Source organism: Salmo trutta, chromosome 12 (assembly GCF_901001165.1).
Source record: "Salmo trutta chromosome 12, fSalTru1.1, whole genome shotgun sequence".
Lineage (NCBI taxonomy): Eukaryota > Metazoa > Chordata > Actinopteri > Salmoniformes > Salmonidae > Salmo > Salmo trutta.
In genome coordinates this window covers 82186612-82202524 of record NC_042968.1, presented here as the reverse complement: position 1 = coordinate 82202524, position 15913 = coordinate 82186612, and the positions used below count along the sequence as shown (strand labels likewise).

At 45.9% G+C, this 15913-nt stretch overlaps 1 protein-coding gene and 1 non-coding gene across 6 annotated transcripts; one reads left to right on the top strand and one right to left on the bottom strand.

The window, feature by feature from the left end:
• Positions 1-266: 266 nt before the first annotated feature.
• On the bottom strand, positions 267-15321 carry LOC115204428 (bromodomain-containing protein 8). 5 transcript variants are annotated; one of them, XM_029769984.1, is made up of 20 exons: positions 14997-15069; positions 14247-14343; positions 13942-14011; positions 13588-13637; positions 13263-13385; positions 12843-12923; positions 12503-12567; positions 11960-12102; positions 11552-11743; positions 11318-11405; positions 10819-10965; positions 10109-10242; positions 7168-7651; positions 6988-7025; positions 6609-6856; positions 6417-6509; positions 6235-6303; positions 4772-5054; positions 1922-1966; positions 267-936 (listed from the first exon to the last, which is right to left on the bottom strand). In XM_029769984.1, the coding sequence occupies exons 1-20, from the start codon at positions 15013-15015 to the stop codon at positions 877-879; spliced, it is 2529 nt and encodes an 842-aa protein (XP_029625844.1). In that variant the 5' UTR covers positions 15016-15069; the 3' UTR covers positions 267-876. The 5 variants fall into 5 exon arrangements, with proteins under 5 accessions (XP_029625844.1, XP_029625845.1, XP_029625843.1 ...); XM_029769985.1 differs by lacking the exon at positions 1922-1966; XM_029769983.1 differs by lacking the exons at positions 267-936; positions 14997-15069 and adding an exon at positions 15139-15321 and having other exon boundaries at positions 1527-1966.
• Positions 15285-15357, top strand: trnaa-agc (transfer RNA alanine (anticodon AGC)). Its single transcript has one exon. It is a non-coding gene; the product is annotated as a tRNA-Ala (tRNA).
• Positions 15358-15913: the final 556 nt, after the last annotated feature.

The window sequence follows — 15913 nt, the reverse complement described above, 5'->3', positions numbered from 1 at the left end:
CATAGACAGAGCTATGTATCGACTAACCATACATGAGACATTTGTTTGAACAGTGTTTTCAGGCTACACAGTTTTCATTTACATTGGAGAACAGCAGTCTTATATTTTGGGTTCTGATGGGGTACAACAGCTTAGTTTTAGGCATTTAAGTTATTTTTCAAGAATCAATAGATACCATTAATTCAAGTCCAAAAATGGACATGTCAACTAAGGATTATAGCTTCTTTTTTATCACACACTACTTGCTTTGAGTTGGAGAACCACAATCTTGCGACAAATATTTATTGGGCCACCATATGTACACAAAGGACATGCCTGTACAATACTATACAGAGGACTTAACAAACAATTGACATACACAATGCAAGGTCTATATGTTTTCTGTTGACACATTCAGGAGTTGGGGTATAAGTGATTCTCGGTGCTGGGGTTGAGTTTAGAGCTGGGACGATAAACTGGAAATGATCGACACCGACCACTTATCGTGGACTTTTTGCTGATGTCTTTCATTATGATAAGAAGCCTATACTGGAGAAATGTGAAGTTTGAAATAAAATGAGTCTGCTAATATGGGTGATAGCTACAACATTCAAAGTACTAGTTAAGGTAATAAAGAACTGCTGCACATTAATGTTATAAACTTATTCTATTTATCATGATATGGATTTGTCTATCGCCCAGCTGTCGCTGCGTTTTCTCTAAACTGCAATTCAGGAATGGCTCTCTCAGCGAGACACGCCATGTCCAATTGAAGTGACAGGACATGAAACGACATTGACCCCAACTGTGGTGTCCTTCGTTAGCATAATCAAGTGGGACATGACCACGGAGGACACCAATCAGACGTATTCCAGTCTTCAGCTGCTTCCCTGCAGCTTATTTCTTCATCTTCAGGTCGGCTTCTATGGCACAACGGCGCCCCCTGGTGCCCCCATCCTGTATAGATAGGCACAGAGAAGAGATGGGTTAACTCTGATGCAACCAGAAGCTTGAAAAACTAGCCATCACCCTGGAAAACACAGTCGTTCAGGGGCAGCAGGTAGCCTAGTGGTTAGAGCGTTGGATTTGTAACTGAAAGGTTGCAAGATCAAATCCCCGAGCTGACAAGATAAAAATCTGTCATTCTGCCCCTGAACAAGGCACTTAACCCACTGTTCCTAGGCCGTCATTGAAATTAAGAATTTGTTCTTTATTTAACTAGGCAAGTCAGTTAAGGTAAAATAAAAAAACATTTAGATTCAATGCAAATTACAAACCAAAATGCTTGAGTCTATTAGCTTGTGTGCATGAAAGTGAGCCAATTTGTGTTCTTGTGCTATATGTCTGCGTGTGTGTGTAGGAGCGAGTGAGAGAGAGGGGGGAAGTGTAAGAAATAGAAAATACTACCCACTGGGCACAGACGTCTGTTCCACGTTGGTTCAACGTAACTTCATTGAAATGTTGAAAAAGTTGATTCAAGCAGTGTGCTTCTACACCTGCATTGCCTGCTGTTTGGGGTTTTAGGCTGGGTTTCTGTACAGCACTTTGATATATCAGCTGATGTGAGAAGGGATATATAAATACATTTGATTTGAATTTGATTTGTGTGACCTAGGGCCAGAATGTGAATACCCCAGCTGTAGTCTGACAGGTCATAAACTGCAGAATGTGAATACCCCAGCTGTAGTCTGACAGGTCATAAACTGCAGAATGTGAATACCCCAGCTGTAGTCTGACAGGTCATAAACTGCAGAATGTGAATACCCCAGCTGTAGTCTGACAGGTCATAAACTGCAGAATGTGAATACCCCAGCTGTAGTCTGACAGGTCATAAACTGCAGAATGTGAATACCCCAGCTGTAGTCTGACAGGTCATAAACTGCAGAATGTGAATACCCCAGCTGTAGTCTTGCAGGCCATAAACTGCAGACCGGGTACTTACAAAGAGAGAGAGAAGGAAGGCAGGAGAGGCCATGGGGACACTGTCCTGTGAGAGGACAAAGGATACAGTCAGAAAGAGGGATCAAAGACACACCCACACAGAAAACAAGGAAAGAAGAGGAGCAGTGGAGCACACATCCCGACAACAGAGAAAAGAGAACTACATACGCCACCTTAAAAAGATACAGACCCATCCAAGAGAGGGTATAACATAAATGCACACCCCTACTCATGGACACTATAAATACTGTATACGATATAACCCTGTGGGCAAACATAGAGCAGCAGGTACAGAACCCATCTCACAGAAGTGGTTCAAGAACTGAGGCAACTTCTTTTCTTAAAACAGGTGGGAAACCAATTCCTCACTTGGATTATGAAGAGATTGTTGGAGCCATTTTTTGTGATTAACCAAATATAAACATCCCAGTGACAATATGTAACAATATGTACCATGTGACCAAATATGACATTTTGTAGCATAGCAAAATTCAAATACTATAATAAAAATTGGATCTGTCCCGCTAAATTGAAAATAGATTGTCTCCCTAAACTGTGACCTTCTTTCCTGCTATCTACCAGCCAGAGCTTGAGAAATTCGAGAGGAACACAAGGTTGGAGTATTGCCATGGCTGTCTTCACATACATTATATAACAAGCTGAGGTACACACACATAAAATACACGTGCACACAAACCCACACACATACACAAAAAGCCAACAGACACAGAGGCTGTGAAAGGATGGACAAGAAAGTGTGTGTGCATGTTAGGTATGCATCAGATTGAGAGTTGTGAGAAATTGAACTGCGTGGACTCACAGTGACCTTTGTCTCACGTTGTTCCTAAACTCAGCAAAAAAATAATCGTCCTCTCACTGTCAACTGCGTTTATTTTCAGCAAACTTAACATGTGGAAATATTTGTATGAACATAACAAGATTCAACAACCGAGACATAAACTGAACAAGTTCCACAGACATGTGACTAACAGAAATGGAATAATGTGTCCCTAAACAAAGGGGGGGGGGGTCAAAATCAAAAGTAACAGTCAGTATCTGGTGTGGCCACCAGCTGCATTAAGTACTGCAGTGCATCTCCTCCTCATGGACTGCACCAAATTTGTCAGTTCTTGCTGTGAGATGTTACCCCACTCTTCCACCAAGGCACCTGCAAGTTCCCGGACATTTCTGGGAGGAATGGGCCCTAGCCCTCACCCTCCGATCCAACATGTCCCAGACGTGCTCAATGGGATTGAGATCCGGGCTCTTCGCTGGCCAAGGCAGAACACTGACATTCCTGTCTTGCAGGAAATCATGCACAGAACGAGCAGTATGGCTGGTGGCGTTGTCATGCTGGAGGGTCATGTCAGGATGAGCCTGCAGGAAGGGTACCACATGAGGGAGAAGGATGTCTTCCCTGTAACGCACAGCATTGAGATTGCCTGCAATGACAACGAGCTCAGTCCGATGATGCTGTGACACACCGCCCCAGACCATGACGGACCCTCCACCTCCAAATCGATTCCTGCTCCAGAGTACAGGCCTCGGTGTAACGCTCATTCCTTCGATGATAAACGCAAATCAGACCATCACTCTTGGTGATACAAAACCGTAACTCGTCAGTGAAGAGCACTTTTTGCCAGTCCTGTCTGGTCCAGCGACGGTGGGTTGGTGCCCATAGGCGACGTTGTTGCCGGTGATGTCTGGTGAGGACCTGCCTTACAACAGGCCTACAAGCCCTCAGTCCAGCCTCTCTCAGCCTATTGCGGACAGTCTGAGCACCAATGAAGGGATTGTGCGTTCCTAGTGTAACTCGGGCAGTTGTTGTTGCCATCCTGTACCTGTCCCGCAGGTGTGATGTTCGGATGTACCGATCCTGTGCAGGTGTTGTTACACGTGGTCTGCCACTGCGAGGTCGATCTGCTGTCCGTCCTGTCTCCCTGTAGCTCTGTCTTAGGCGTCTCACAGTACGGACATTGCAATTTATTGCCCTGGCCACATCTGCAGTCCTCATGCCTCCTTGCAGAATGCCTAATGCACGTTCACTCAGATGAGCAGGGACCCTGGACATCTTTCTTTTGGTGTTTTTCAGAGTCATTAGAAAGGCCTCTTTAGTGTCCTAAGTTTTCATAGCTGTGACCTTAATTGCCTACCATCTGTAAGCTGTTAGTGTCTTAACGACCGTTCCACAGGTGCATGTTCATTAATTGTTTATGGTTCATCGAACAAGCATGGGAAAGTGTTAAAACCCTTTACAATGAAGATCTGAAGTTATTTGGATTTTTACTAATTATCTTTCAAAGACAGGGTCCTGAAAAAGGGACGTTTCTTTTTTTGCTGAGTTTATATATGCACAGGTATGGGAGCAATGCATGTGTTTCAACTATTTTGTGTCCTTGTCTGTGATGCAATTCAACAGTATTACCAGACATACATCTGAGGGAGTCAGGTTCCTATCTACTATCATGAGTTTAACACCATCCAAGCCCATGAAGCCAACCAACCGTGTGGTCTCCATCCATGACAACTCATAGTGGAGAATAGTGAAGGATGTCAATGGGGAAATTGATAAAATGAACAGTGAAGCACAGATCATGTATTAAGAAAACACTATGGCTGACATACATGTGCCCCATATAAAATCTAGGACACTGCGTTTTGCTGCCTGCCAATGGTAAGAGACTTGTGCCCTTTCCTTTCCTCTGAGGTTAAACGGACCCCTAATCTGGCTCTCCTTGCATCCCCAAATCCTCACCTTCCTTTCCTCTCCTGGACTCTCCATTCTCCCCCACTCTCCTCCCATTCTTATCTATAGACCCTCTACCCCGTGCCGTCCCAATGAGCAGAACACCTTGTCCGAGGGGTCCTGCTTGCGGGTGCTCTCTCGGCCCCTCAGGCTCTTGGCGCTGACGCCCGACTCTGAGGTCTGCATGATGAGCTGTGTGGCCAGGAACTGCTGGATCTGTTCCAGGACGTCCCTCTGCATCTCCAGGGCCATGTGGAACACGTCGTGGTCACAGCTGTTGTACATCACCGCGTTCTGAAACATCAGCATGATGTCCCGCTGGAACTCTGCCGTGGTGCGGATCAGACCGGTCTCAATGTTCTTCTTAATGGTGGACAGGTCCATGGGCCTGGGGTGGAGGAGAGAGAGAGGGGTGGAGGAGAGAGAGAGAGGGGTGGAGGAGAGAGAGAGGGGTGGAAGAGAGAGAGAGGGGTGAGGAGAGAGGAGCATGGTCAGGTTGTCCGACAGATAGACTGAATGGGAAGGCCAAGCCAGCAAAGAAAGCACCAGTTCCTTGTGTCAGTGGTCAGTGTTAACCTGTTCCCTGTGTCAGTGGTCAGTGTTAACCTGTTCCCTGTGTCAGTGGTCAGTGTTTACCTGTTCCCTGTGTCAGTGGTCAGTGTTTACCTGTTCCCTGTGTCAGTGGTCAGTGTTTACCTGTTCCCTGTGTCAGTGGTCAGTGTTTACCTGTTCCCTGTGTCAGTGGTCAGTGTTTACCTGTTCCCTGTGTCAGTGGTCAGTGTTTACCTGTTCCCTGTGTCAGTGGTCAGTGTTTACCTGTTCCCTGTGTCAGTGGTCAGTGTTTACCTGTTCCCTGTGTCAGTGGTCAGTGTTTACCTGTTCCCTGTGTCAGTGGTCAGTGTTTACCTGTTCCCTATGTCAGTGGTCAGTGTTTACCTGTTCCCTGTGTCAGTGGTCAGTGTTTACCTGTTCCCTATGTCAGTGGTCAGTGTTTACCTGTTCCCTGTGTCAGTGGTCAGTGTTTACCTGTTCCCTGTGTCAGTGGTCAGTGTTTACCTGTTCCCTATGTCAGTGATCAGTGTTTACCTGTTCCCTGTGTCAGTGTTTACCCATTCCCCCTGTGTCAGTGGTCAGTGTTTACACGTTTCCCCTGTGTCAGTGGTCAGTGTTTACCTGTTCCCTGTGTCAGTGGTCAGTGTTTACCTGTTCCCTATGTCAGTGGTCAGTGTTTACCTGTTCCCTATGTCAGTGGTCAGTGTTTACCTGTTCCCTATGTCAGTGTTTACCTGTTCCCTATGTCAGTGTTTACCTGTTCCCTATGTCAGTGCTTACCTGTTCCCTATGTCAGTGCTTACCTTGTCCCTATGTCAGTGGTCAGTGTTTACCTGTTCCCTGTGTCAGTGGTCAGTGTTTACCTGTTCCCTGTGTCAGTGTTTACCTGTTCCCTATGTCAGTGGTCAGTGTTGTACTTGTTCCCTATGTCAGTGTTTACCTGTTCCCTATGTCAGTGGTCAGTGTTTACTTGTTCCCTATGTCAGTGCTTACCTGTTCCCTATGTCAGCGCTTACCTGTGAACAATACTGTGGTACCCCGGGGCAATGTCATCAGTCACAGGCTGCAGGAATACATTAGCATACCTGCATCAGGAAAACAGCAAATATATCACTTTCAAAAGCTGAAATGAGAGGCCTGGAGCATGGTGCAGGTAGGATCCTGTTATAGCCCAGGGTTCCATGAGTGAGATTCTTACCTATGATTGGCAGCTGCACGCCATACCAGCATGATGGCTTTTTTCCAGATCTTCTGAGCCTGTCTGGCCTCCTGGTCCTCACTGCACATTGAACTGAATAGACAGAGAAAAAGAGAGAGGGAGTTTTGACCAGACATAGACATGCTTGGTGGTGTGTGTGTGTGTGTGTCAGTGTGTGTGTGTGTAACTCACAACTGGGAGGAGGCAGGGCTGCTGGGGATAGAGTCTGCAGTGGTGTGGAGCTGCAGAGAGGAGGAGGCTGTGTGCAGACTGTAACCGTCCTCACTCTCACTGGCTGGGGGCTCCAGCTCGGTCTCCCCCTCTGCCTCCGACAGGTAGGCCTCTGCTCCGTCCCCCTCCTCATCCCCATCCAGGCCCTCTTTAGTCTCTGAGGCACTCCCCTCCTCTCCGTCGCTCACCCCCTCTTCCTCCTTCACGTCCTACACAGGTTCAGAGAGAGAGGGCGAGAGATTGAGTTGGATGGATCTACATTGGATTTCAGGTTCTAACACAAGGACAACAGGTATCAGCAGCACAAGCCTGTTCTCTCCTCAGTGAGGGGGAGGTGTACCTTGGAATGTCTTCTTGTCATGGGGCAATCCTCGGAGTCTGAGGGAGAAAGAGAAAGTGAAAAGAGAAAGAGATGATGAGAACAGGTGGCAAACGTGTTTACTCAAGAGCTTGTGCCCAAGGCAGGTGTCTGAGCCCCTGTGTATGACTGCCAGTCTGATGTGCCAGGGCTATGAGTGACCTGCATGTGGGGTGTCAGCTCCTTGCTGCGTCCACTCTTCACTCTCACACCTGATGGTGGCGTGGGAAGAGACTGGGCTTCCCTCCCCATCGGCCCCGCCCATGGCCCCGCCCATGGCCCCGCCCATGGCCCCAGGCTGCAGACGAGCCCCAATAGCCTGGCTGTGCTCCAGCATCATAGACGAGCAGGAGGAGGAAGAGGAGGAGGGAGGAAGGCCGCTGATGCCCAGGGGGTGCGGGTACCCTGAGGGACAGTTGTCCTGGCTGTCACATGCAGAGGTCCCACCCCGTAACTGCAGGACCTCCCTCTTCACCTCCAGACTGCCAGCGAGGGAGGAGAGGTGTGAGGCCCCAGAAGGGTCAGACTCAGGGGACTTGAAGGGCCCTGGCTCCCAATGGCCAGACAGGGCATGGCCTGTCTCCTCACACAGGGACAGAGCAGCCTCCACTGCAGCCGCATCCAAAGCCTCAGTATTCTCATCACCCTGTAGGATGACAGGTCACAGCTTGTCACTTTAAGACACCCCAGGAAGACCTATTAAATGTACTGTTATTAAGGAGAGGAGGCTGATATCACTATGGCTTTATAGGCAGAACAGTTGAGTATCAATCCATAGCCGTGTTCGAATACTCATACTAACCGCACTAACCATACTATTTGTGACGGAAATTGAGTATATAGTATGCGTTATTGGTCATAATATGGATATATCTGTAGTTAGTATGCCAAAAGTTCCCGGATGTCGTTCTACATTCGCCAAAATACGAAGTATACAAACAGTGGACACTATTTCACTATTAATGCAATTCTTCCCAAAATGGGCGTGGCTTCACAACGTATTCAGATTTGAAGAAAATGGCAGAAAATAAGTCCGATGAGAGCGGATACAAATTCGTTGCTTTAACTAATTATGACAAATGTTAAGAAAATGTGGAACAATGTAATAAAGTAAGGACTTTTCAAATAAGTTACGCTGCATGTTATGTTGGCTGACAATTTGTTGGCTACGCTATCCTTAACGCACCACATAGCATTACAGCAGTATATACCAGTATGTTGGCTACGCTATCCTTATCCTTTACGCACCACATAGCATTACAGCAGTATATACCGGTATGTTGGCTACGCTATCCTTATCCTTAACGCACCACATAGCATTACAGCAGTATATACCGGTATGTTGGCTACGCTATCCTTATCCTTTACGCACCACATAGCATTACAGCAGTATATACCGGTATGTTGGCTACGCTATCCTTTACGCACCACATAGCATATCATTTAAGGTACCGGTATGTTAGCTAGCTACCTAAAGTTAGTTGGCTACTAATACATTGAACTTGCCTGTTTAATAACTATATGATATCTAACTAACATTTATTGACTTGATTATTCACATCATTCTTAGCTAAGTGGTATAGTCGTTGTGCATTCTCAATGGACACAAATTCACTCTGGCTATCTACTCTGATTTCAGAACACTCTCGTATTAGTGTGCCAGAGTGCAGAATAACTGATGAATTTACGAATGCTCATCACCCATTGAATATGGCAGGTGTCAGTAAACGTCGGCAAAAAGCGCAATTAAATTGTTTTCAGCAGCACAGTTACAGTCACCAACGCTCTGGATAACATGAAAACAGACTAACCAGCTCTGCTAGGGCGAGAAAAATGGTCAGAGTGAGGTGTTCTCTCATATGTGTCTGGAAGTAGCTAGCCAGTTAGCTTGTGAGCTTGACTGCCGGTGTTGTGATGGTCAGAACGAACGCTCGGATCAACCCTACTCCTCGGCCAGAGCGTCCAGTGTGCACTCTGAACACTCCGAGAGGGAAACGCTGACAATGCTAGGAATTTACGAATGCCCAGAATGCACTCTGGTACTCCAGATTGAATTTACTAACACACCCGAAGTCGTAAAATGTCTAGCTAGTCATTTGTTATGCTAACAAGCTAGCAAAAGGTTGCATAGCAACAGCATCAACTTCCGGTAGACAGGCGTAGCGCTAGTATGCTCAACTGAAAGGATACCGTTTGTTTACAGTATACTAAAATTAACTAATAGTATAGTATGTTGTATATACCCATTAAGTATGTAGTCGTGGCCAAAAGTTTTGAGAATGACACAAATATTAATTTTCACAAAGTTTGTTGCTTCAGTGTCTTTAGATATTTTGTCAGATGTTACTATGGAATACTGAAGTATAATTACAAGCATTTCATAAGTGTCAAAGGCTTTTATTGACAATTACATTAATTTGATGCAAAGAGACAATATTTGCAGTGATGACCCTTCTTTTTCAAAACCTCTGCAATCCGCCCTGGCATGCTTTCAATTAACTTCTGGGCCACATCCTGACTGATGGCAGCCCATTCTTGCATAATCAATGCTTGGAGTATGTCAGAATTTGTGGGGTTTTGTTTGTCCACCCGCCTCTTGTGGATTGACCACAAGTTCTCAATGGGATTAAGGTCTGGGGAGTTTCCTGGCCATGGACCCAAAATATCGATGTTTTGTTCCCCGAGCCACTTAGTTATCACTTTTGCCTTATGGCAAGGTGCTCCATCATGCTGGAAAAGGCATTGTTCGTCACCAAACTGTTCCTGGATGGTTGGGAGAAGTTGCTCTCGGAGGATGTGTTGGTACCATTCTTTATTCATGGCTGTGTTCTTAGGCGAAATTGTGAGTGAGCCCACTCCCTTGGCTGAGAAGCAACCCCACACATGAATGGTCTCAGGATAATTGCAATTCATCTGATCACTCTTCATAACATTCTGGAGTATATGCAAATTGCCATCATACAAAATGAGGCAGCAGACTTTGTGAACATTTATATTTGTGTCATTCTCAAAACTTTTGGCCACGACTGTAGTATACAGTATGTTAGTATGGGTATTCGAACACATCTCATGTTTTTAGGTGTGTGAGGCGTAGAAGGAGCACCTTGTCCTCGATGATGGCGATGATGTCCCCCACTGTCTCCAGGTCCAATTCTTCTGCCATGTAAGACACTGTCACTAGGTCTTCTTCTGTCCCATCCCCTGGGCCAGGCTGGGAGGCCCCCACCTCATTCCCTCCTGTACACACACACACACACACACACACACACACACACACACACACACACACACACACACACATTACTAACCGCCTTATATGATTCAAATCCAATCTCTGCGTAAAGACAACAGACTGAGGACATAATCATGGGGATGTGCTTCATGTTGGAGGAGATGAGATGGACTGACAAGTCATGTACAGGAGTCTGACGTTCAGGTGACAGACTGATCACACACTTATGGCCACAATCTGATGGAGTCAATCAACACCTTCCGGAGACACCTGAAACCCCACCTCTTTAAGGAATACCTGGGATAGGATAAAGTAATCCTTCTAACCCCCCCCCCCCAAAAGATTTAGATGCACTATTGTAAAGTGGTTGTTCCACTGGATATCATAAGGTGAATGCACCAATTTGTAAGTCGCTCTGGATAAGAGCGTCTGCTAAATGACTTAAATGTAAATGTAAATGATGACAGACACAGAGGAGATGCTTGGGAAGAAGTGTTGACGGAAAAATGAAGAGGATGGATGGGCAGTGATTGTACAGTATAGAAGCAGAGAGAGGGAGGCAGGAAGGGAAAGGGAGAGACCTGTGTGTAGTGAGGCAGGGGAGTCCATAGTGGGGGGGGAAGCAGCAGTGAGAAGGACACTGGAGGAGTCTGTGCTGCTGGCCAAGGAGTCCAGCGGAGTTGAGAACTGAGGCCCAGCCTCCAGCAGACGAGAAAGTGTAGGGGCACCTAACGCACACGGACACACACACACACGCGGACACACACACACAGAGCGTGCAGAGAGAGCAGGCAGAGCCTTGATCTAATCAAAATGCAACGCTAAGCAATACTACATTTTAACTATTAGATGGGGAAAACGTTTGTTGACTTGATTGAACTAATTTAAGCGGTAAAAATGCTGTGATTAGTTAAAATTGCGAGCCCTCTTTTTGTAACGTTGTGATCAGACAGTTTTAAGAGGAAATAGTGTGGTAATTGGTCAAATTTAATATGTGGGGAATTGTTGATATTGCTAAAAAAAGTTGTGATCGCAGAATTGCAAAGTCCTGGAGGGACTGATAAGTGTGAGTGTGTGTACCTGTTGCTAGACTGCCAGGTAGAACAGAGCCTGTGAGCTGTAGGTCATGTGCTATTGTCATATTACCAGGCAGGTCGCCGTCTCCAACCTATAAGACAAACACAGCACTCTGTAGCTGCAAAAGGATTCATCTGACGGTGTGTCTGAGATGTTTAAATGGCTATGGGTAGTTACATTTTAAAATCTTATGAAAGTGAACAATCTCTATGGAATACTATTTCCTCTCAGACATACCAGTCTGGGGCTTGTGGGTAGGAGACTCCCTTTCTTCAGTAGCTCAGAGAGGAGAGGGGATGGTGGCGGCGTGGCTTTCTGGCCCAAGAGCTTCTTTTGTGGGGATTCATCCAGAACAGTGCCCAGGCCTGACTCTGCACCACCCAGCCCACAGGCCTCAGTCAGGGGCATGAACCCTGCTACTCCTGGTGCCTAGAGAGAGGAGGGGAGAAAATGAAGTTGGGAAAAGGGAACAGGGGGAGAATAACATGCAAGGGAGAGGCAGGCAGGCCGAGGAAAAGGCATTCTGTGTAGCACGTTCCACCACATTTAATTGATATCAAATCAATTATGTTTCTACTGAACTCCAATCATCTCTCTACCTGCCCCTGCCCCTGCCCCGTTCCCCTGTAGCTGACAGGGACTCACAGTCACTGAGGTGCTGGGGTCCTCGGGTGTGCTCTGGGGTGTGTCCCCTTGGCAGAACTCGAGGCTTGGCGAGCCGCACCCCAGGGGAGAGCGCACGGTCACACTGGGCACTCGTTTAGGGGTGTTCTTCACCGCCTGTCTGGCTGGAAGGGGGTGGGGCGGCGGGGTGAGACTGTTCTTAGTTTGACCAATCACACTACAATTGATCTACTATTCACTTTGACCACCTTTGTGGCTGTGTACACATCTATCTCAGCCTTCGGTATACTTTCTGATAGAGCTCCTCATCCAAACCCCTTGGAATGATGTTTTTTTATTTCAACATCCCCTGTGGGTTTATTGAATCATTGAAGAAACATAACTACATCTTCAGCAACCTGTATACTATCTGGTATATTGTGTTTTACAACGTTTGGAGTGAGACATATACAAAGGGGTGCCCACGGAGCAATAGCAGAAAATACGGTTATATTTACTGAGTAGATTAAGAAAAGCTACAGGCAAAAGCAGCTGGTGGTGTGCATGAAGTGGGTTATCTTTTACCTAGATAGGCTGTGTCTGTGACCTTCCTTTTCACGTCTGCCTCGTCCTGTTCCTGTTTCTTCTTCCTGACAGGCACAGAAAGTAAAGTTTTTCAGAAAAATACAAATATACATGTAAATCACAGGTGGCTGGTGGCATCTTAATTGAGGAGGACGGGCTCATAGTAATGGCTGGAACGGAATACATGGAATGGTATCGAACACCTTGTTTCCATGTGGTTGATACCATTCCATTCACTCCATTCCAGCCATTATTATGAGCCGTCCTTCCCTCAGCAGCCTCCTGTGATGTAAATAGATGAAGAAATAGTAACAAAGGCTGACAGATAAAAGGGTCATACTGCACAATCTCTCCCCATAGATCCTCTAGCTTGGAGTCCAGGTGCCCGGCTTGGATCAGCTCTGCCTCGGTCTTCAGCTTCCTGTGAATGCAGCAGGTCAACAACTGACATCAGAGTTGGGTCAATCAAGTAGCAGAAAAGATCTACTGAAGGCCATTATAGTCTCTTGAATAGATTGTCCCTCTATCAGAGATTGCACACAGGGAAAGTGGGATACCTAGTCCGTTGTCCAAATGAATGTATTCTACTGACGTGTCTTCCGCTGCCTTAATCGAGATCCACGTCTTTGGTGCCCGGGGAACAGTGGATTAACTGCCTTTCTCAGGGGCAGAACGACAGATTTCTACCTTGTCAGCTCGGGGATTCGATCCAGCCCAACGCTCTAACCACTAGGCTACCTACCTGCCACAATCTGTGTACCTGTGCTTCTCCTGTGTGTCTTTGATCAGTCTCTTCAGTTCATCAATCCTCTCTGCCGTGAGCCTGCGGACTATCACATCCTCCACCGTCTCCACCACCTCACCTTTCTCACCACGTTTCCGTCTGGGGAGAGATACCATGCCATTAACATAAGCCATCCAGACAAGATCATGTTATCCATAAACCAATGCCTCCCCCTTCACACTAACATACTGCCCATGTTCTCCAACCCCCCCTCTGATCATAGGAAATGCAACAACAGAACAATCACAGATCCAGCCACACACAGAAAAAGACAGAAAATAACAGTGACTGCTGTGCTCACTTTGGGGTCTCTGTGGTCTCCAGGAGCTCTGAGTACTGGGAGGCACAGTGCTAGAAGAAAAAGAGAGAGATAGGAAGAGAGAAGATAAGCCAGTTATTTCCTTTATTTCAACAGGCTGCATACATGTACTCAGTTTATTGACAGGCCAGGGCAGTGGAAGAGAACACTGATGGAAAACAAACAGTGCTAGGGAAAGTAGAGTTAATGCAAAGGACCCATGCCACCTCTCTCACTCAATCAACCCCTGTCCATAAGGTTACTGCATCATCATGGACGGCAAATGCAAATCTCTTTCAGATGCTATCATCAGGTTCCTGTTTGTTCATGGTGTTCATTTATTGGAGCATATCCTACCTTTTGTGAGAACCAATCAGGGGGTCGTCCTGGCTCTGCAAATGGTTTGATGGCTCGACTGACAGACACCCTGTGGGTATTGATAGATATCCTATTATTGCATCATCACAATTCCTATTCAACTGACCAATTCTATTCCAAAATCTTTTCTCACATTATCAATTGTGTGACAGATGGACTACTGCTTGTTTCCATTACTGGAAGTCTTTACTCAGTGAAAGTTGGTGGCTGGCTAAGATTCGACTGGTCTGTCCAAAAACATAGGAACAGTAACATGATGTAGGCCTAAACGTGTGCTGCTTTACCAGTTCTGGTCCCCGCTCTTCATGACAGAGGTGGCCAAGCACAGCTTCTCCCTCACCGACCACGGCTCCGTTGGCCCCATGGAGAGCAACTTGTGTTCTGCAGATAAGGAGTGGAGGGGAAGTACGGGTATGGACAGAGTCAGTACAGGACATGTAATATCCAAAAATACAATTTCTGGTAATCACATCCTATTTTACAGGTCAGGATGTCCCAAGATCCTGCAAAACAAATCCCATTGTTGTCAACTAGGTACAACTATTATGAAATAAACTCTCAGATAAATAGCTGAGGCGGTTAGGCCACACTGAATACCTATCAAAGCCATGTATGGAGGAGGGGTGAAAATAAATGTTGCGCTTCCTAAAGCTAGCTACCATCTTGAGGGCTGTTACAAAATGCCCTACGAATGTTTCAAAAGTCATGAAGCACTCATCTCAACACCTTTCTAATCAGACATATGGAAGGATGAACTTCCGCACAAGCACCTACTAGCAATATTTTGCTAGTGACTTAGAATAGCTAGCTAGCGAGCTTCTGCTAATTGGTCAGCTAACGTTGTCTAGCGAGAAGGGAAAAGTGAGCCATTCATTCAAAGCTCATTCCAGCATGGGTAGGCTATTAACAATTCACCGATTTGCAATGCCGTGTAACGTTACATCATCCACAAGACTATAGTGCAAACGACTCATGAACATCTGGTTGCCATGCATTAAAAATCATATAATTTGACAACAGGCTCATTTACTCACTTCCAACCCCGCTCGCCATCTTCTTGCTATATAGCAGATACTGTACTCACTCCACCCACCCACTCGGTCTACAGTAAACCAAGTTAGATCATTCAGATTAAAAAAAGAGAAAAGGGGAAATATTTATTTTGCGTAGACTCACTGTGGCTGCCGCTGTGTAGAACTATAATGATATGTACATTATCTGCGCTATTTCTTATTTTCTTTGCATTATATGTACAGCACCGCAGAGCGACGAATCAAATAACTACAGGGTTAAATGGTCCGGTGGTCCGGCACTGACATGTCGGGGGATTAGCTCAAATGGTAGAGCGCTCGCTTAGCATGCGAGAGGTAGCGGGATCGATGCCCGCATCCTCCAATTGTTTTGTAAATATAAAAAATATTGTATTGATGTCACACCTTTCGGATTTATTTTAATTGCTGTCTGTATGTTGAAAAACAGTTTGCTGAGAAATGTGATTGTTTTTCCTGAGTGTGCTTTATTTTTCTGTATTCTCTTTGTATTATTATATTCTGGTGTATTTCCCGTGTTATTTGTAGTGTAATTGTAAAATGCAGGGCTCCCTTGCAAAAGAGACCTGGTCTCAATGGAACGCCCTGTTCCAAAAACATGAAAAAAATAAAAAATAAAAGTATTCTACCAAGAGGTCGGGAGTCAGGACATTTATGGCTGTGTGCTTATTCTTTGCCTACAGGGATGCTGCCTGCCTGGTTCAAGTTTTCTGTTCAAACCTGAATCGCTACTCTTGTGGCAGAAATGGGATAATCCCATCCCTGTACGCACAATTGCTTGCTCTGTAATCACAGTCACTGGTTTGTCAGCAGTTCCCCCCATAGATGTATAGGGCTAGTTTCCCGGACCCAGAACAGACTAAACCACAGATAACAGATTAGTTCTACAATTTTTGAGTAAA